This window comes from Bactrocera dorsalis, chromosome 4, assembly GCF_023373825.1.
Source record: "Bactrocera dorsalis isolate Fly_Bdor chromosome 4, ASM2337382v1, whole genome shotgun sequence".
NCBI lineage: Eukaryota > Metazoa > Arthropoda > Insecta > Diptera > Tephritidae > Bactrocera > Bactrocera dorsalis.
The window spans coordinates 14,836,368-14,858,281 of NC_064306.1; the positions used below are offsets into that span (position 1 = coordinate 14,836,368).

The 21,914-nt window shown below is 34.3% G+C and overlaps 2 protein-coding genes and 1 non-coding gene across 6 annotated transcripts; all 3 read left to right on the plus strand.

Annotated features, from left to right (window-relative positions):
- The first annotated feature begins 4,272 nt into the window (after positions 1-4,272).
- On the plus strand, positions 4,273-5,128 carry LOC105222938 (uncharacterized). Its single transcript, XR_007422673.1, has 2 exons — positions 4,273-4,820; positions 4,901-5,128. It is a non-coding gene; the product is annotated as an uncharacterized LOC105222938 (transcript).
- A 10,293-nt stretch (positions 5,129-15,421) lies between these two features.
- Positions 15,422-16,085, plus strand: LOC105231701 (uncharacterized). 4 transcript variants are annotated; one of them, XM_049455717.1, is made up of 3 exons: positions 15,422-15,581; positions 15,650-15,802; positions 15,875-16,085. In XM_049455717.1, the coding sequence occupies exons 1-3, from the start codon at positions 15,524-15,526 to the stop codon at positions 16,039-16,041; spliced, it is 378 nt and encodes a 125-aa protein (XP_049311674.1). In that variant the 5' UTR covers positions 15,422-15,523; the 3' UTR covers positions 16,042-16,085. The 4 variants fall into 4 exon arrangements, with proteins under 4 accessions (XP_049311674.1, XP_049311673.1, XP_049311672.1 ...); XM_049455716.1 differs by having other exon boundaries at positions 15,650-15,801; positions 15,856-16,085; XM_049455715.1 differs by having other exon boundaries at positions 15,650-15,778; positions 15,827-16,085.
- Positions 16,086-20,820: 4,735 nt separating this feature from the next.
- Positions 20,821-21,376, plus strand: LOC115065711 (rRNA 2'-O-methyltransferase fibrillarin). Its single transcript, XM_029548966.2, has 2 exons — positions 20,821-20,980; positions 21,102-21,376. Exons 1-2 carry the CDS (start codon positions 20,845-20,847, stop codon positions 21,257-21,259), a joined length of 294 nt encoding a protein of 97 aa, XP_029404826.1. The 5' UTR covers positions 20,821-20,844; the 3' UTR covers positions 21,260-21,376.
- Positions 21,377-21,914: the final 538 nt, after the last annotated feature.

Below are 21,914 nucleotides of genomic sequence, written 5' to 3' on the forward strand. Positions count from 1 at the left end.
AATATCATCAGATTTAATGCCTGATTCTTGCACAGTGGATCCATTATCTTAAAATGTTCACTTCTTCTTGGCATTTTGACTGCAAAATACTTATTTTTGTAAATTTTGTTTTTTTTTTTCAATCAGCTGATTTATAATTGTTAATAATTTAATTTACCACAACAAATGTATAACGAAGTTTTTGCAACCATTGTTTTTTTTTACATTTTTATGTATGACTTATGTATATCTTTATGAGAGTATGTGAGTCCCTTATACGTAAATGTGTATGATTCCAAATTTTAGTAAAAATCTCCCAATTAATGTGCAAGACTTTTTAATCGGAGAGTTCATAATCAAAAAAAAAAAAAAAAAACAAAACGGAAATAAATAAAAATAATTTGCTCTTTTTTAAACACTCGGGAAGAAACGTAACTATGTGGAATATAGCAAAGGTCCATTCCCAAAAGCAATTCAAAAGAGTTGAAAAAAGTAGTAATAATAGACAGAAATCGTATTTTGAATTAGAATATTTACAGCAATAAACTTTCGAGGACTAATAATATTTTCAAATAAAAGTCCTTTATATTTGGGATGAGTAAAAAATAATCAAGTTGTGAAACCGAAACCAGGAAAACCTCTTCTAAGGAAATCAAATAGTGTGCTTTGCCCAATCCATAAAATGGGAGATCGCACAATCTGCGCCAACTACCGTGGGATAAGTCTCCTGAACATCGCATATGAGGTTCTATAGATCGTATTGTGTGAAAGATTAAAGCCAATCCACACTGTCGACTGATTGGACCTTATCAGTGTGGCTTTAGGCTTGGCGATCAACAACAGACCAGATATTCACCATGCGCCAAATCTTAGAAAAGACCCGTGAAAATAAGAATCGACACGCACCACCTCTTCGTCGATTTCAAAGCTGTTTTCGACAGTACGAAAAGGAGCTGCCTTTATGCCGCGATGTCTGAATTTGGTATCTCCGCAAAACCAATATGGCTGTGTAGACTGACGTTGAGCAATATTAAAACCTCCGTCAGGATTGGGAAGGACCTCTCCCAGCCGTTCGATACCAAACGAGGTTTTAGACAAGACGAATCCTTTTCAAGCGATTTCTTTAATCTGCTCTTGGAGAAAATAATACTCGAATAAGAGTGTACAATGCTGGCGTACGCCGATGGGTCTGGTGGTGAACGATGGCAAGACGTAATATCTCTTGTCATCAAACAAACAGTCGTTGCACTCGCGACTAGGCTCCGACGTCACTGTCGACAGTCGTAACTTCGAAGACGTGGATAATTTGTCTATCTTGGAACCAGTATCAACACCAGCAACAATATCAGTCTCGAAAAATACTACTACGCCAGTAAAGAAGAGTGTGACCGAAAGGCTATAATGTAAAAACATATTTTTACACAATTTGTAATTATTTGTCTAAATTAAATTAATAACCTGTATACAATTTTCTATCCGGAAGTTTCACAGATTTTGTCTGTAGAAAGAAGAGAAAATGGTGAGATGGTCGGGTGTAATAAGCGCTTGAATTGACTACCATTGCATTTAATACGGTTACATACATTAGGTAGGAGTTAGAACATGAAAATTTAATAACAAAGCTTCGGCAAATCCAATGAATTCTACACATCGAGTTTTGTTATTTTATGCGTCTTTGCTATTCGGCAAAGAAAAGCCTTTTTATGCTGCTACAACAACAACAATGTGTCAAATTCGCCTAAAGCTTTAACACAAGAAATTAATAGCCTTTATTATCAGTTTTGTAGAAAAATATTGATATGTATTTTTGTTTTTATTTTAAACCATATATTTTAACAGTCATTTTAGTATCTTACCAGTATATTTAAAATTATATTTACAAGCAATAAAAATAACTTCTTTACTTTTAAGTAGTGATTGATCACTCAAACTTCAATGTAGTAATTCAATGGCCATCGCCACCATCACCACCCTTATAACCACCACCTACGCCACCTCCGCCACCTCCACCACCTCCACCGCCCGTACCGCTTCCCCGACCACCGTTACCTCCCCTGCCGCCACCTAAAAGCCGAAAAGAAAAAAATAATTAAATGATTTCTTACTGCTTTTGAAAAGAAACTAGCGAAGAACACACTTACCCAAAGCCAATCCGAGTATGGTAAGAACCAATATAGAGATAACATAGAGCTTCATGTTGTTCAGCCGTAAATGATCAGTGAGTGCTTAACGAATTCATTATCCGTTTTTATATGAAAGACTACAACTGCAAAACTGAATTATATCGGTGAAAAATATTTCACACAAAAGCTACAAAGAAATGTGTTGTTTTATAGAAAATGCTAAAAGGAGTTAATGCAGTTGTTTAAATACTTAAGAAAGTATATACTTTTGGCAGACTCTGTTATTTAATTTAATATTGGTTGAAAATAACATTTAATTTCCTTACGAACAATGCATATTTTACCGAGCTATTGCAATACTTCCGTAATACATAAATGTGAAGCTATTCAAGTAGGTTTCATCTTTTTATTATTGGAAAAGTTTTTTTCTCTAGGTTGATTAAGTACAGTAATTATTATTTCAAAATTTATAATACATAGTATGTCTGTATAATATATGTCTGGGTTTTCGGTTTTAAAGTCACCATTGTATGAATTCGTTATGAGGATAAAAATTCTTGATTTGACATTAAATAGAAATTATAAGTTTAATTTACAATAAGTGCATCTTTGGCTATATTTACTTCGATCTGTAGGTATATTTCCTCAATCCTTAAGGATAATATAGTTCTAAACGGCGATACCCCACGTCACAAATGAAACGTTCTGTCAAATTTTCATAGTTAGTGTAAGTTAAATATTTGAATATTTTTTCCTGTGCGCACTGTGTTTGAAACCACAAAGTTATGAAAAACTTATAGCCTTGGATCTAAAAGTCCTTTAGCATGGGCTTAGCTGCCTATATGGCTTTGTATTCAAACAGTGACTTTTATACATTTGTGGTCCAATATTGGCTTCCATTGGCAAATATGCTAAAACTACTTCGTCCGAGTTGCAAAATAATAAAGGGTGATTTTTTAAGAGCTTGATAACTTTTAAAAAAAAAAACGCATAAAATTTGCAAAATCTCATCGGTTCTTTATTTGAAACGTTAGATTGGTTCATGACATTTACTTTTTGAAGATAATTTCATTTAAATGTTGACCGCGGCTGCGTCTTAGGTGGTCCATTCGGAAAGTCCAATTTTGGGCAACTTTTTCGAGCATTTCGGCCGGAATAGCCCGAATTTCTTCGGAAATGTTGTCTTCCAAAGCTGGAATAGTTGCTGGCTTATTTCTGTAGACTTTAGACTTGACGTAGCCCCACAAAAAATAGTCTAAAGGCGTTAAATCGCATGATCTTGGTGGCCAACTTACGGGTCCATTTCTTGAGATGAATTGTTGTCCGAAGTTTTCCCTCAAAATGGCCATAGAATCGCGAGCTGCGCGAGCATCTTGTTGAAACCACATGTCAACCAAGTTCAGTTCTTCCATTTTTGGCAACAAAAAGTTTGTTAGCATCGAACGATAGCGATCGCCATTCACCGTAACGTTGCGTCCAACAGCATCTTTGAAAAAATACGGTCCAATGATTCCACCAGCGTACAAACCACACCAAACAGTGCATTTTTCGGGATGCATGGGCAGTTCTTGAACGGCTTCTGGTTGCTCTTCACCCCAAATGCGGCAATTTTGCTTATTTACGTAGCCATTCAACGACGAATCGACATTTCACGGTCTTCAGCCACACTCTCAGAAACTCGCGAAACACATTTCGAACCGAACACTGATTTTGGTAATAAAATTCAATGATTTGCAAGCGTTGCTCGTTAGTAAGTCTATTCATGATGAAATGTCAAAGCATACTGAGCATCTTTCTCTTTGACACCATGTCTGAAATCCCACGTGATCTGTCAAATACTAATGCATGAAAATCCTAACCTCAAAAAAATCACCCGTTACTTAACTCAAAGAAAAATTTCTTCAAAAGTAGTCTGGCAACATCTCAGCTATCAAATCTTACTCATGTTGTTTGTGGATAACATTTTTCGAACGTCGCACCGATTTTCATTTTATCTTTTGAGTAAAAATAAGATATTTAAATTCATTCATTTTAACCGTGTTTTAAGCTTGAGTTTTTTATTGTGTTATTTATGGGGAATTTTTACCCTAGAGTAGAAAGCCCCTTTTCCGAAGAAACACAAATGTATATTTAACGGTTTTAAAATTATAAATTGGAAGTCACGATTTTGTATAGGTGTGTATAATATGAAAATTGCTATATCGATCTCTTAAAGCTTTGATGAATCTTCGCATTTAAATTGTGATTAGGCCTTAACTGAATTCAAAGTAGAAGTGAATGTATATTGAGTTACGGGTTTGAGTTCTAGAATAATTATGGCAAGTTAGGCAATAAAAATAGTGCAACATTAACTGTTTTTGTGGAAAGCTTAAGTAGAAAGTACAAAAACAAAGTGAGATTTATTGCAGTATGTTCTCCTAATGTCTTAATGTATAAACAACTATAAAAAAACACACCATGTATGTACATATTTACAAATATACATTACCTAATGCAATTTTATGGCACTCGTCCACATGGGGCTCTTTTGTCCGTTGACATGAATACGTCTACACCTAACCCTTTGTTCTCAGATTGATAACAAATAAGCTATTGCGTCTGATTTACGTATAAATATGACAGCTATAACGAACGTCGATCATTGCAGACTTTAAGCTTGCGACATGAAGTTCTATACGCTCCTCGCTTTCGTGCTAGCCATGCTGGCTATGGCATTTGGTAAGTATTGCTTCGATTATGAAAAGGAATATGGATTTGGTTTTCAGTATGCACCAATTTACGCACATATTTATTTTCAGCTATTCCTAATCCTGAGCTCCGACCAATTTCTGAGCTATATCCTGGCGGCGGTGGCGGTGGAGGTGGAGGAGGTGGCGGCGGTGGTGGCGGAGGCGGTGGTGGTAAATAAGGCAGTCAGAGAAGGGTTTATATTTGTCTTTAATTTTTTTTGGAAAACTATTGTATTACTTTAAAACATTTATACAATAAACAAAGTAATAAATACATATATACATACACACAAAAAATTATGTACTTTTATGGAAGAGAGTATGACAGTCTGATAAACTTCACTAACTACTGCATCAATTGTTTCAAAATTAAAAAAAAAAAAACACAAGAAAAAACGTTAACTTTAGGTGCACCGAAGCTATTATACCCTTCACAGGTGCATTTCTTTTACGCTATAGTAATCCGATCTGAACAATTTTTTGAAGATTATATTATTACCTTAAGCAGTAGTCCATGTCGAAGTACGTGAAGATACCACGTCAAATGCAAAATTTTCCATACAAACCATTGATTCCGATCGTTCAGATTGTATGGTAGCTTTATGCTATAGTTAACTGATCTGAACGATTTCTTCGGAAATTACATTGTTGCCTTAGAAAGTAATCTATATCAAATTTCGTGAAGATGTGAAAGTTTTCCATACAAGAACTTGATTCCGATCGTTCAGTTTATATGGCAACTATATGTTATAATGGTCCGATATCGGCTGTTCCGACAAATGAGCAGCTTCTTGAAGTTAAGTTGACGTTTGCAAAATTTCAAAACGATATCTTAAAAACTGAGGGACTAGTTCGTATATATACATATAGACGGACAGACAGGCGGACATTGCTAAATCGACTCAGCTCGACATACTGATGATTTATATATATACTTTATAGGGTCTCTGACGTTTCCTTCTGGGGGTTACAAACTTCGTGACAAACTTTATATACCCTATTCAGGGTATAAAAATTATGTGTAGATTTGGTTGACTGTTCGCCTCTATCTCTCGCAACTCATCAAAGTTTTTCTTGGATTCAATGTTCCCTTTATCTTGATTAATTTTATATATCTTAAGTATTGAAACAGTTCGTGACGAGTCAATAAGCAGGTATGTCTATATTCACTAGAGTAAAAATTTTTGGTTTTAATGAGTTATATAACAAGATAGTTACCGTCGCCTTCTTGGTTTTATTTATTTCGTGCACTACTTTTGAGATACTTTTGTATTCCTGTTAGGCGATGGAGTTTCCCGATAAGGGTTGTTTTTCTCATATATTAAAGCGATAATTTAGTCCTTTTTATTATAGGAGGCAGTTAGAAAACCTTAACCTTAACCCTAAAGCTTCAAAGGCTGCATAAAACCGAATTAATTCGGAAACTAGAATAACTCAATTTTTTGTTCACAGCTGTAGGGATGGTATTTTTTTAATACTATCCTCATGTAAATATAGTACACATTTACATATGTATGTACATTAGGATTTTTTTTTTCTGAACTATAATTTTTTTTTCAGCCCCGTCACGAAATTTCCTTGGAAATGCCCTAAAAAAAATTCCCTGAAAATTTTAGCTCTTTATATTAACATTAAGAACTGGACCAAGTCCTGTAAAAATTTTCCATAAAAAACACACTACAATCGTGAGTTTTTATCTTTAAATTCCTACAGATCAGAGGTATTTTATGGCATCGCTTTGATTTTAGACTCATATTTCTCAGAATTGTTCATTCTACAAAAGTGCCCAGGGCAACAAAATCGTAACTCACACCGGAGAGGTAGTACGGGGCTCTAAACCCGTTTTTTCCACGAATTTCGCATTTTTTTGCATATATCTCGAAAATGATAGGAACTATAGAAAAAATTTACATGGCAAATTTGTAGGAAATTTCATTTGCTATAAAAAAGGTTCGAGGTAAAAATCGCTATCATTAATACTTATCGAGAGATTCGGCTTTTTAACTAAGGCTTTATAGAATTTTTATAGATGGTACATATGAATTAAAAAACTATACAAATTGCATACAGCCTTACTTAAAAAGCTGAATAACTCGAGAAGTATTAATGATAACGCTTAATTTATATAAATTCCCATAATGTTACAATAGCCGTTGTTTACATTTCGTCCTTCCTTCCATAACACGAAATAAACGTTTTTTAATTTTTTTGAAACTTGATACATACATACATATGCTTCTTGACAAAAAAAGTAAGATGGAGTTTGAAGATGGACGCAATTGGACCACTGCCACGCCATTAAAGGAAAACCTATAAAGTGCCACATTGATTGTTATTTACTCACAATTTCTTCGAATAATGAATGTTAAATCCTTCACAACATTTTGTAATATAATTAACGAACGCCTGAAGAAAATTGCGGATGATTCGTTCGAGTTGCAAGAGTATAAAATGTTCGGTTAGCCCTTCCTTACTTGCTTTTTATAAAGTTTTGTTAACACCTAAAAATATTTCTGCATCAAATTTCTTGAGTATAAAACATTCGGATGCGGCTGAACTAATCGCTTACTTACTACTTTCAGATGTATTCAATAGCATATTACAAACATACTTATATGTATATACGCCAACCTTCCTTATGTGTTTATTGCGGCTTTCTTATCTCATTTGCTCATTTCATTGACAGCTGTTCGTCAGCACGACACAAAATGCTACATATGTACATATATACAAATACAAATGTTTATGTCTATTTTGGTATAATCGCATCCAATTGCTATCGACGAGAACAGAATTTGCATCATTTGGGAAATCCAGTTTAGACCTCTTATCGCTTTTGGAAGCAATAAAAAGATTTATACACATTAATATGTACTTATATGATGTTAGTATACATGAATACATACATACATACATATATTATAGTTTATTTGTATTCCCTGAGTAACTTTGGGGAACAGGTTTTCACCCAAAAGGTATAAAAAATACGAAGAAATAAACAAAACAGTGGCAAAATGAAATTTGTTTTTAGCCGGCAATTTTCAGCTGTTTTTGTTTGTGTTTACATTATAGGAAGGTTAAAAGAAGGTTGGGCGAAGTTGCTATTTTTGTATGGAAGTACATACATACATACATATTTATGTATTACTCATTGGCTTAAATGTATCGAAGTTCTTACTGTTACGTGGGTTTTGAAAACAAGTTGAAGTGTTAAGTAGAGACCCTTCTGGTAGTACGGTCCGCCACTTAAATTGCTACTCCCTTCTTTATGGTAACTTATTATCCATAATCTCTAGTATTTCTAAAAAAGCTACAAAGTTAGAAAATCTGGATCTGACCGTCAGCGATACACGAAAAAATTTAATGACAAAGAACAGGTAATCGCCGAGATTGATGCCGATTTTAAATTAAAAGAAAAAACACACTGCAAAAATTGTACTTAAAAGTTGGAAAATTTCTTATTGGCTTGTCAGATTGCAAATATACATACATACAGTACAACATATTGAATAACAGAATTGAATTTTACCAAAAATTAAAAACCATAACAACTTTTCATTTCCTGACTAGATGTTTTTGTGAGTTCAACGCATTCATATTTTTCAATACATTCATAAAGGGACATTCACATCAAGATATTGTTCATGATAACTGTTTGTATTAATGCACCTCTGGTTGAACTTCAATTTACTCAAGTTCTTTGTTATCGTTTTTTGCGTTCTTATGGAAATACCCTGCATATCCCTTTATTTAAATTTAATTATTATTTATTTAAAGTATTACTTATATTCATTATTTGCTCAATAAACACTTAACTTTTTAAGTACTCAGAACACATGCACTTGAATCCTCTTGAAAATATTGACTTTTGCCATTTTATGCGCGAGAATTATTTACGTTTCATTTGATGTCAAAATTTCTGTTTATTGAGTTTAAATAAATCTTCCACTTACATACAAAGTCAATAATCGCGACATAAAATTTTTTCCAATTTTGAAGGTAATGGGCAAATAAGTGCGGTACATGATTACAATAGATTAATGATGTTTTCATCAAATACTCTCAATGCGGCTGTTGCGTCTTAAAATTTTTGTTCGAGCTTTCTTTTTTAATTCTGAGTTGTATCTTCACTTGTTCTACACTAATATACATATGTACATAATAAGTACATTCATATGTTTATAATAATATTGCTATAAAAACAATTCAGGATACTACATTTGTATATGTATAAATATTATTTGAATTAATCTATTATATAAGGAAAAGTGTCATTATCTAGCCACCTCTTACCATAGACTTGTCCCCAATAGATTTGTTGCTTTTCGGAAATATAATATAAGCTCAGTCCCGCTTATCTTACAAAACATCAAACAACAAACTTCTGATCAAATACGAGTATATGTATAGAGGTTCTCGGGAAAAAGTTTTTTGAGCGTCGGGCTCACCTTAGTTCATTCATAATGAAAATATTCATGGAAATCTTGGTATTCCTATATTAGTACAGCACAATAGAAAGTAATATGAACTTAAACTCATCAAACCTGTTTGAAAATAAGTGATCTACCAGCCTTCAAAAAAGCAAAGTTTTATTAAAAAGGTAGTCACAGACTGGAAAAAGTTACAATTTTTAAGTATGTTTTCTGCCAGTAAACTATTTTAATTTATAAAAGCTAAATTACAGCTCTATTAAAAAAGGTTTTGACTTACCTTGAGAAATTTGAAAATAACAAGTAAGGAAGTTCACTACGAATCCCACACAGAATTTACGCTCCTTTATGTGACCACTGTATTAAATGCTACAAGGACCCACTCGCCTCAGTCCTTGTCTCGTCCAACGCACTTCTTTGTACAGCGGTGATGTTAGCCTTCACTCTAGCTGGGCAGCGGCACTTTCCCAATTAAGGGACCAGACATTCCATATGCATGCTCTCAAATCATAATCCTTAGTTTGTTTGCCATGGTCGTCATCAAAAGGGAGGTCTCTCATCCGAGGTTGGTTGTTATTTTTCATTGGGCTCGTTTTTTTACGTTGCGGGTCCCAAGCCCAGTGCAAAACCCCGCGAAGGGGATGTTTCGCCTTCTCACTTTCGCTCGCCTTCAAACGGATGTTCTTTGGCTACCCGGAGGATACTTGGTCTAGGACCGGAAGTCGTGAGCTGCTTGAGTCAAATGTAGAAGAATCGTTTCCGTCCACTCCCAAGTGAATGGCAATTCCTCACTTGCGTGAACTTCTACACACGACTCCATCCTCCACGGTAGATCACCAGTTCAAAAAAAAAAAATGGTGTTGAGAAAAACGCTTTTCTAGTTTTACACGAGCATTATAAAGCGCCCGCGAATACTTCAAACTACATGTTTCTTGGTTTGCATTATATTTGCGATACTATTTTGTAATCATTTGTAGTTTTCTATAACTTTTCATTTAACCAATAGATCTTAATAAAATACAGTACAAGAAGAAATTACATTAACTTCGGTTGCACCGAAGCTATAATATTCTTCACAAATGCAAAATACTCTTTACAATTACTTTGATAGGTCAGTTTATATGGCACCTATATACAGTGACTAGATCTGACTAGATCGTACGTACAAGCACTTTATTCCGCTCCTTCGGCGGCAGCCATATGTGGTGGGACATCGGCCGTTGGTTTTTACTAGGCATTAATATTCATGAAACTTTATTAGTGATTCATCATGATTTGCATCATTCAGATGAAGCAAAAAGTTTTAACTTTTAAATAATTTATTTAATTAGTGCACATTTGCTAAGTTCTATTGCTTAAATAAGGTTGCCAGATATTCTGCGTTGTATAAATTTAATTAAACTATGTGTATAATTTAATATAATCGCGTAAGCGGTGTCTACGCCAATTAATGTGTATAATTTTACGTTGTTGGTATGTATGAAAGTATATATGCATTTTTGAAATTGTGTTGCAAGGGTCTAATGTGCCATTAAAAAAACTTAAAAATACTGAATTTGATATAAATTTAGCTTAGTGACAGAAATTTATGTACTTAAAGTTCGATATTGTCTGTCAATGGCATGGTTTTTGTAAAATTTGTTACTCTAGTCGAAATTGGAATTTATTGCTCACAGAGTGGTGACTCTCACTCGAGATACCATTCTCAGCTTATATTAAAATATAAAATACATATAGAAATCGATAATACTTTATTCCATTTGCTACCTTTTTGGCCTCACAATTTCTTAATCGTTTTTGACTAACTCCACATTGGCACGCCTATCGCCCAAACCAAGATCTTTCCAGACATCACATTTTCTCTACTATCACCAGCCAGTACCATATTATTTTAGAACCTAAGGAGACCTGGCTTTCCATTTTATATTATGCTAAAGTGTTGACTTTATACCTCGAGGACTTTACTTCTCAGTTACCTTATCTGAACATATCTGTGATTAGATGAGAATTTATTTTATTTCATGTCAAACTTTATTTTCGAGCATCCCACTGTCCCAACTGCTTATGAAATCATCTTTTTTTGTAGATTGAGTTGAGTTAAGTAAAAAAGTAAAAAATCAATAACTTTTTATCAAATGCAATATTGGCAGCTCTAGTTAACATATCAATAGGAGAACTAATTTGCATATACAGTCGACGCTCACAAAATATAATCGCTTTGTTTTTAAAGTGACTCTAATTTCTGGAGGCTTCTTTATTCGTCAAGGTACTCGTATAAGCTAAAAAATTAGTTAAATTTACTTTGAACGCTACTTTGAATTAAATCTCTTACTGTAAAATGATTTTCGAGTCTAATTTCAGAAGGTTTAATGTAGTGCAAACACATATTCTAAATTCTGGAATTTCTATTTACTGAAGGTTTTAATTTGTGAGCGTCGACTGTACTGCAATGCAATATCTGAAAATATAGAAGATTGATGATTTATACACACTACCTACATTTAAATAGGAGCAATAAAAAGTCGTCTACAGTAAACTCTTGATAATTCATTATTGCAAGAAACTACAGAGTTTTACAAGCACAACAAAAACAAAAAAATCTTCCCGGTTATGTAAGGAAATTTTGATGTTATGAAATGCTCAAATAACGAATTTTTCGTTAAAGTATTGAATATGTTCATGTTTTAAGTTGTAGGATTCCACGGATAAATTTTTTAAATTATAGAAAGGAATAAAGTGAGCGGTTCAACCAGGATCTATGGGTGATGACAGAAAGGTATCAAGTTTAATGGAATCGTGCTATGTTGGCAGATTAACGCGGTCTTTAAAAAGAAATTTTCAATTGAAAAAGTTTGAAATAAAACGAGTCTTTATTTAAGTATAACATATGTTTTCGTCAATTTTCTCTATGTTTACTTTGATGTATGATGTCGGCTGTTTTGATAGTTTCATGAATTGTAGTTACAAAGGTATTATATATCTAAAATCGATCTAATATATAATAAATGATCGTATATAATGAAAAATATGAAATGTTGTTAATTACGATAAGGTCTTCAGTTAATGGATTTTCTCTTCCGGCAAGTGTTGAAGAAATTGTTGAATCTTATCAGCTACTTCAATGAATACGTATGTTCCAACAATAATTACTTATTTGTATTATACCGTTTCTTTTTTGATAAGACATAACTTTGCTGAAAAATTGTTTATTTACTTTACTTCAAATTTTCGTTCAATACAATCAAATGAATGATGTAATAAGCATTGGTATTACGTGCCAGTCAAAAAAATTGTAGTTGCATGACAATGGTCATGCTTTGATTGAAGAAAAGCATGAACTGGGCTATAAATTTGTTCTGCATCCATCCGTGTCTGACTCATACCGACTTCCTTCTGTTCTCAGGCCTTAAGAGAAGGTACACTGAAAAGAAATTTAGTTACAATAGAGAAGTATTCAACGGAATGAGGAGTAGTATTTTTAAGCAAATTTGTGCAAACAATATGGTTTCAAAAGATATGCTTCATTTAAAGCAAGGGAAGTGCCTTCAGGTACATAAGGCTTGTTGGTTAAATGGGGTCTATGTCGAGTTTTCGTCCGATTTTATTATAAGAAAAACCCACCATTTCAATTTTATTATGATAATTCACATATTGGCCGTTATATGGGGTATACAGTCAGTCAGAAGTTCGAAAAGCTTTATATTAGGTATATGGGGTTGAAGGAAGTACTGAACTTATTCAACCCATGTGTAACAAACCGACATGCAGACGTACATTATGAAAGAATTCGCTCTGAATTTCAATTATAAATCTGACACATAGATCAATATTTTCGGTAAAAAGTCAATTATGGGTACTGCGATCCAAATATTGTATTCAGTAATTCAGTACCTAGGGTATTGAAAAGTTTTTGTTGAATTTGTATAATTTTTGACCATAAGGTGGCATACTTCAAAGCCATTATTCGTGCAGAGTTTCATCCCGACATATTGTATCAATTGCTTCTTGATTTATACACTATATGGAATTCAAACTGTGTTATGTGGGAAGTAGGGGCTTTGGCGATCCCCCGTTCTAAATTATATTTATATACATATATATCTTAATTTAGTACTTAGTTACGGCACTTTATATGTTTTCGTTACGCCTGTCTACGAACTTGATTTTTTTTTGCCAAGGACCAAGCATACGAAATTTTATTAACTACACATCAAAAATATATTAACAAATATACATACAAGGTGCATCCCAAAGTAAACAGGACCCTGGTGGCGCCACCTATATGTCGACTGGTGCGTTAGAATCTGCTATGTTTATCGATTGTCCAGTGAGAATTTCCTGAAATTTCATTGATTGGAAGTGAAGTTACTGCGTTTTAAATGTCAGTATGTTTGTGTTATCAGTGCGAAAATGAGCTTCGAACAAAGAGCCAACATTAAATTTTGTTTTAAAATTGGTAAAACTTATATCAAAAAATTGATGAAACAAGTTTATGCCAATGATTGCCTATCCCGTAGCAGAGTGCACGAGTGGTTTCAACGTTTTCAAAGTGGTCGTGAGGACATAAAAGACGATCAACATGTGGGCCAATCAAAATCTGTGATCACTGAAAATTCCATCGGAACTGTGTGTGAATTCATCAAAAATCAGCCGAAATCATCATTGAAATTCATGGAAATGGAACTGAATTGAAATTGTTCCGCGCAAATTGACTGATGACTAAAAATTGCTCAGAATCCAACATTGGAAGGACATCATTAAAGAGGTCAAAAAGGACAAAAACTTCCTCTCCAATATTGTGACTGGTGACGAAACGTCGTGTTTCTAATATGATCCCGAAACGAAACACCAGAGTGCTCAATGGAAGGCACCGGACGAACCGAACCCAAAAAATTGAGCATGGAGAAGTCAAAAGTGAAAGCAATAGTGATTTGTGTTTAATGATTCCAAATGTAATGTCCACAAAAAATTTGTTCCACCCGGCCAAAACGTTAATGCGGTATTCTACCTTGGAGTTTTGAAGCGTTTGGCGAGCCGTATTCGACGTTTTCGGTCCGAATATCGCGAAGATGATAGTTGGTGTTCGTTGTTTAATGCGCCGTCTCATCGATCGACGTTTGTGACCGATTATTTGACTAAAAATCACAGTTTAACCATAAACTACTCCCCGTATTCACCTGATATGGCACCGTGCGACTTCTTCTTTTTCAGAAAAAAGCATTTGCCCATGAAAGGAAAGCGTTGTGCAGACGTAGAGGCCATTAAAAAGCTTGCACCGGCATACTGGCGGCCATACCGACCAACGATCTAAAACAGTCGTTCGACATGCTTTTGGAGCGTGCAAAATGCTGTATTGAAGCTGAAGGAGACTATTTTGAATATAATAAATTGAACCTGCCGAAAAAACCATTTGTTCTGATTTGTTTAAGTCCTGTTTACTTTGGAACGCACCTTGTATGTATGTTTTCAAATGCTGTGCTGAGGATCATTTTCCAACGAAACTTGTTTGTTCCATTAACCGGAGAAAATTAAAATTATATTTTTCACATTTTAACATATTATTAACCGAGTTAAATTAAGTGGTAATATTTACTCGTAACAGGCCATTCCGCGGTCTACCATAAAAACATTTTTTTGCAAAATTCTTTTTTTGTAGTACGATTTGTACAGCTCAATTCTTGGATTTTTACCACTGTCTTGGGACACGGTGCATCGTCTTTATGCAACAGCAGTTTCTTTTTCTTCAAATGAGACCGCTTTTCGGCGATTTCGTTGCTGTTGATGGTCCTCCCCTTTTCAAGGTAGTCAATGAAAATTATTCAATGCGCATCCCGAAATACAGACACCAAAACCTTGCCATCCGAATAATATATTACATATTAGTTGACAATTTCGGTTGTAATAAGAGGAGACTTTACTGTATTTTGAAAATTTACTTATTTCAAATGAAAACAATTACTAGTAAATTAATGCATTTTCCACGCCTCGTAAAATGTTTGGTCGGTTTTGTGACTTTTCGCAATACAAATATCACTTTTGTAGCCACACAGTTATTCCGCCTGACTTTACTCCAATTCACTAATATATTATGCATACGTCTGTTACGTTATTTTTATATATAGAATGTATGTATATGTATGTATATATACCTTATCCGCTGTTGTTACTCTTCATGCATTTTTTGTGATGCCCAGGGTATAAAACACCGTAGCATTGCATTAGCTCATTAATCGCAATTCAGTATTCAGCGAGAATTGTTGCAATGAAGCTTTTGCTTGTTTTCTGTGTTGTGGCCACAATCATGGTTGTCCAGTGTTATGGTTCGTCCTCATAAGGCTTACATATATGAATTTTGAAAATTTTAACATATATTTCATTGTACTTGCAGCTGGGGAACCTGAAGGGCCGGAAAGGCAGAAGCGTTCACCCGAACCAGTTGATAGCAACGGAGCGCCTGGTGAGCCTGGTAAAAATGGCGGAGGAGGTGGAGGCGGTGGTGGCGGTGGCGACAATGGAGGTGGTGGTGGCAATGGTGGCAACGGTGGTGGTGGTGGCGACAATGGAGGTGGTGGTGGTAATGGTGGCAACGGTGGTGGTGGTGGTGGAAATGGAGGTGGTGGCGGCAACGGTGGCGGTGGTGGCAACGGTGGCGGTGGTGGCAATGGTGGCGGTGGTGGAAATGGAGGTGGTGGTGATGGCGGCAAAGGGGGCAAAGGTGGTGACGATGGTGCACCGGGTGCACCTGGTGCCCCCGGTGCGCCCGGAGCTCCCGGTCATTAATTTTGTTTATGAAAATAAAGTTTTGTTTTGTTTATAAGTCGGCATTCGGAATTATTTTTTATTGATGGTCATTGACGGTCATCGGTTGTACTTCCACGTATGTACATATCTCTCTGACTCTGTGCATAATAAATATTTGCGTGCCATTGCCACTTTAGAATATCAAATAGTTGTAAATTGTTAATGATCAATAATGTTGGAATTAGTATGCAAACTTTCTAGCTTAAACAGTTTAATATTGTATGATCATCTAATGAGTTGGTTGTGCTGGTGAGTATTTGACCGTCTAACTAATACTGGTATGATGCATCTCTGAGTGGAACGATATTCAAAGTTTTTACTGAATATTTTCTTCAATGTGATTTGAGTTATTGTTAGGATAGGTTAGTTAAGAAGGCTGATTTTTCGTGAGGCCATCAATAATACCACTTTGATAGCTTGAGGCCACTTCGCTGAGTTCGTAAAAAGTGTGGCAACCGAGATGCTTCAACCTTACTCTACCGAAATGCGGACCGCGGATGAGAAAGTATGTAGATCTTTCCGCCTTAACTTCCTCATTGCCACTTTGACAAGTTGTGTCCTCCAAAACCTTTAGTCACACCGTGTGAATGCCAGTGGGACAGTGTCCAGTTGGGATACTTGTCGTTGTGGCAATGTGAACTTTAATAAGAGCTAGCAGTTCAATGGACCTAAGGAGTTATTGTAATCTCAAAGCGTTTTGGTGTCTTTATCAAAAATATTCTGTGAATTCGAACAGAATAGCGATAAAAATGAAAGATAAGGTGGATCGCTCAATTAGGATTGTCGAAATCATTATGACTTTAGTATTTCGCAAAACTATCAGACATACAATGTAAATATTGAAAAGTATAGATTCTTCATACTACGAAAAGGCTTACTCAAATTCAATATACTCAATATGCAAGGATAACGGTTAAAATTAGCAAATTAAAGAAGAAATCGCAAAAAAGAAATGGAAAAATAAAAACAAATATTATTTTATGTTTCCTAGAATTATTTTAAAGAACAAAAACACAAATATTCGAAGCGCTCCGCCGTGCTATCGTTGACATTACAGCGAAGAAAAACTATGGTAACATGGTCTATTTACGTTTAAAGTCCGCGTAAATATTGAAACACATTATTTGAGGGTTACCATAATAATATTAGTAAATATGAATAGAAGTTCTGATTATCAAGGTGTTATTTTAAAATTCGCTATATGCGACGGGTGCTTCAGAAGTAGAAGTACTTTTTTTCAATAGTTTTTTTTGACAGATCACACATGAGACGATGAAATCATCGGCTCATACATATGTAATACAATATTTTGTATGTATATCTACAAAAATTATGCCGGTAAGAACGTAAATGGCAATGGCGACCGTTATCGTGCCTTGATAATCAACAATTTGATGCCTGAAATTTAATCTTATGATCTCGGAGACATTTGGTTTTAACAAAACGCCGCCACTTTCCCACATCGATAAAAATTTATATAATGGTTTCTCGTGAGGAAATAAACAATTTCCCTTGTATATTTTGGTGGAATTTTGTTTTTTCAAAAATAAGTGAAAATTGAAGAAAAAATTGCTTGGCTGAATTTAAGTTAAGAATGGATTTGGTTAAGAATGGCAAAACTACTACTTACAACTACAACTTCAAAACTTACTTTCTTATATCCAATTTATTTTTTCACCTTATACTGATGAAACGGGAAAACCCAAATTTTCAATGAGAAAAACTGAGGTAAAAATATCTTTGTTTACTTTCTGATGATATAAAACGTTAATACGAAAAACTTTCTCAAAAAACGCCAACAGACCCCGCTAAACAGGTGTTTATAAATTTTTAATCGTTTTTTGGGATATTCTTTATGCATTTTCTATAAAATAAAATACATAAATAAATAAAAAAAAAATTATTTTTAATACCATCAAAGTGTAAGACTCTACAATTAAAAGAACACTGACTTAAAAAAACAGTGTGATTGGAACATAAGAATAAGGTCATTTTACACAAAATTTCGTGAAAAAAATTTTTTTGTGCAAAAAATGAAAAAGTCTATATGTAAAAGTTATAGACATTCTCATTATCTCCAATATGGCGATATAACTTTTTTCTAAAGGACTGGTAGTTTTATCGAAAAACGAGATAAAACAACCACGCCCCTCCCCAACCTTTTCCAGACAAAAGATCGCAAGTCAATTACTTTTCCTTTAAGGGGGGAGCCTGCTTTAGAAGCTTCAAAAAATCGATTATTTGTTTTTTGCTTAAATCTACTCTACTCTAGAATTTTCAAAATTTTGAGTTTTTTCATATATTTAAAGTTTAGACCCTTAAGAACATATCCTCCAAAGAATTTTTAAAAATTAAAATTAGTTTAAGAGCTACAATTACTTTAGTGACGCAGTACCTAGCCTGGTTCGGCCGTATCCAATTTTTTAAACGCGTTTTTCTCGAAACTACTTTTTTCCACACTGTACCGGCATTATCTCAAGTTCTATACAACCGATTTACTGAAATTTTGTGTGAACCTTCTTTATATAATCCTTTATCGGTCCTACCAGCATCGTGTCAAAATTTTTGTTTTGAATATTTAAAAAAATTCAGGAATTTCAAAAAAAAGCGTAAAAAATGATTTTTATTTTCAGGCAGTCGCCATTTTTCAAACATTTTTTTTTTCGTCTTCCCTGAAGTAGGGACTATAACAGCATCCTTACTGATTAAGAATTTCTTTTGAATTTTTTTCAGACCACCAGGAGAGTCAGGATCAATGTCACCAGGATGCGCCATTTTTTTTTACATCTGTCTCTCCAGCCCCCCGATTAATTATTTTAATTTTTAATATTTTTTTGTAAATTTTTTTTCTGTATTCTCAAGATATCAATAAATCACCATAAAAAACGGATTGTAAAAATATTTTTTTGTTTTTTTTAATTTTAAATAAAATTCAAAACACTCCTCAAATTTTGATTTCTAGACTAGAATATCCTCTTAAGGGGGTTTTGGTTCTAAGGTTTTTTTGTTTTTTGTTTTGAATTTTTTTATTATTTTATATTAATGTACAATATCTTAAGATTATTCTGTGAAAATTTGAGAGCAATTAAAGCAAAATTGACGGAGATATACATACACTTGTAAGTCTCCGCCCTCCGATTTGATTGTGAGCGTTTGTGAAACTTTAAACGTGTTTGTCCCACAACTCACGTTTTCAAAGTCGGTGCCCGTCATAACTTCAAAACTACTGCACCGATCCGTTTGAAATTTTAAACACTGTTTCTGTACATATTTTACGAGGTAACGCTGGAGAGCTTTTTTTTTGTTCATAATTTTGATTTCGCAATAACAAATGAGTCGATTTTTTCCCAAAATATTGTGTTTTTCACTTCAAAGTCTTCGAAAAAATTCAAAAATTGGAATTTCAAAAAAACCTTTACAGCGTTACCTCATAAAATATGTTCAGAAATAGTGTACCGCAATTCAACTTTTTTTCGAGACCCGTCCGGAGAATTGCTGCCATAGCCGTATTTTTTAATATTCCTTTGTAAAAAATTTATAAGACATTTTTCGAATGTCATACTTCAATGTACCATTGGATGGATAAATAAGTTTTAGCTGTGTCGTCAGGAAACAAATCACAAAAACATGGCTTTTTTCGTTATATTTGACCTTACCGCCCCCTTAATGTTTGTTAGTTTGTCTTTCATATCCGATGGGTTTCAAACTACTATGAGTTTCTTTCTTTCTTATCATTTCCAAAGGCATTAAATTTTCTCAGAAAATAAAAAAATATACCCTTTAATTTTTGTTACTTCATCTTTCAGTTCCAATTTTATTTTTGCACTATTTCAAAGACGTTTCCACTAAAAAATTTGCGCCCTGTACTCAAGATATTCCAATACCTGCGGTTTTAATTTAATTTGCATATTAATGTACAAATAAATCGTTCTTTTTAATTAATAGGTAGTAAACAATTTGCGCGCTTTAATGATATAATTTCTAGTTGAGTTTCCTCAATAAAACGCAACTAATCAAATGTCATTTACAGCTGTACGCATTACATTAAGAGTTTGATGAGTTTGTTTTCATCTCGTTGACAAGTTGTTCTACCCGTTTGGCACAAGCGACCTTGTACGGATTAGCGAGTTCTCGGAAACATTATTCCACTGATAATTAACCGCAAGAAAATTATGTATGTATGTATGTATGCATTTAAATTAAATATATTTTTCCACATTATTAATTTACATGAATTCATAGATTTTTATTTAATTTCACAACAGCCTACATACATACATAAGTACATACATACATATGTACATAAGTATGTACATAAGTACATAAATATAGATTACTTCGAAGAACGTCGTGAAATTATGCTGACGATCTAAATAAGGCAAAACAGTTATTGCGCATTAATTTCTATTCGTAGAACGGTACTCTTCATTTGCTCTTATTACAAACACCCAAATTGTGATCCAGCCGGGCATTACCGGTATTTTTTATTGTTTTGCTATTTTGTTTTTGTCTACAGCATTTATATGCACACACACACATAAATACAATAAATACGTATAAAAAATTAGCTTTCTATATAAATGCACACACATACAGGTACACATACATATTTAGTTAAGCGCCGGCGTTAATCAATAAAATGCATGTGTAAGCATTTCTATACATCTTTTGGCTCTGTAAAAACCAAAATGCACACATGTAAGGTTTGACTGGTGCTATCACTATGCGTTTACTGGCGCGTCAAAACAGCGGGTCAAGTTTATTGCGTCAGCTGCTTTTGATATGAACCTGCGCTGCATGATGCCGAGTATAAATATCGGCCCTAACTTTGGTTTCGGACATTGCAGTTTCAGTATTTGCAACATGAAGTTCTACGCTCTCTTTGCTTTTGTCCTGGCCTTAGTGGCGATGGCTATGGGTGAGTTACAGGATGCAGTCCAAAATTTACAAAGCAACACTACATTCATATAAATATACATACATACACTCAAATAATCGACATATCGATTAATTAAAAATATGTCTTCTTCTCTTTACAGCCATGCCTGAACCTCTGCCCGGTGGTGGCGGCGGCGGCGGTGGCGGTGGTGGTCTCACCTTTGAAGAACTCGGTGGAGGCGGCGGCGGCGGTGGTGGCGGCGGTCTCAACCTTGAACTTGGCGGAGGCGGTGGTGGTGGCGGCGGCGGTGGCAAGTAAATCGCACAGCCATCAACCGACATAGTTTAACACATTGTTAATTGATTTAACTGTTTGGCCCAAGGATTTAGAACAAATTATTACTTTAATAAATCTAATTTGATAAACAAAAAATAATGGCATTTTAATGATTTGCTGTTATAATTATTAAGTTATTATTAAGTGAGCGTGTATTTTCTACTGAGCAGCTAGGATGATAATCGGTAAAAGAAGAAGTCTTCCAGAGTATCTTTTCTTTTAAGTAGATTAAATACTATATGCAGATTTATTTTATTGTTGGATAAGTTAGTGCTTTAGTGGGAATTGCATAATGTCACACACATGGAAACTTCCTTCCCTATTACCAATAACCTGGAATAGCTTCTCTTATGGCGTACTTTTCACCAGCAAAGTCCTTTGCCTTAGGCAGGAGTAGACGGTAATCAATGATACCGTGTAAAGTAATCACAAAACTGTCTGAGCAGTTTTTTATTACAAAAAAACAGAAAATATAGCAACAATACGGTATGTTATACAGTATGTCAAGTAAGAGCGTGGTCGACTTTACCGACAATTAATGAAATATTTAGCTCTAATTCCTTCGCGAGCCGATAGAGGGAAGCTTTGTCTTCGATGCATTATCAACAAAGGTTCAGTTGTTGTTGATCTTTTGAAA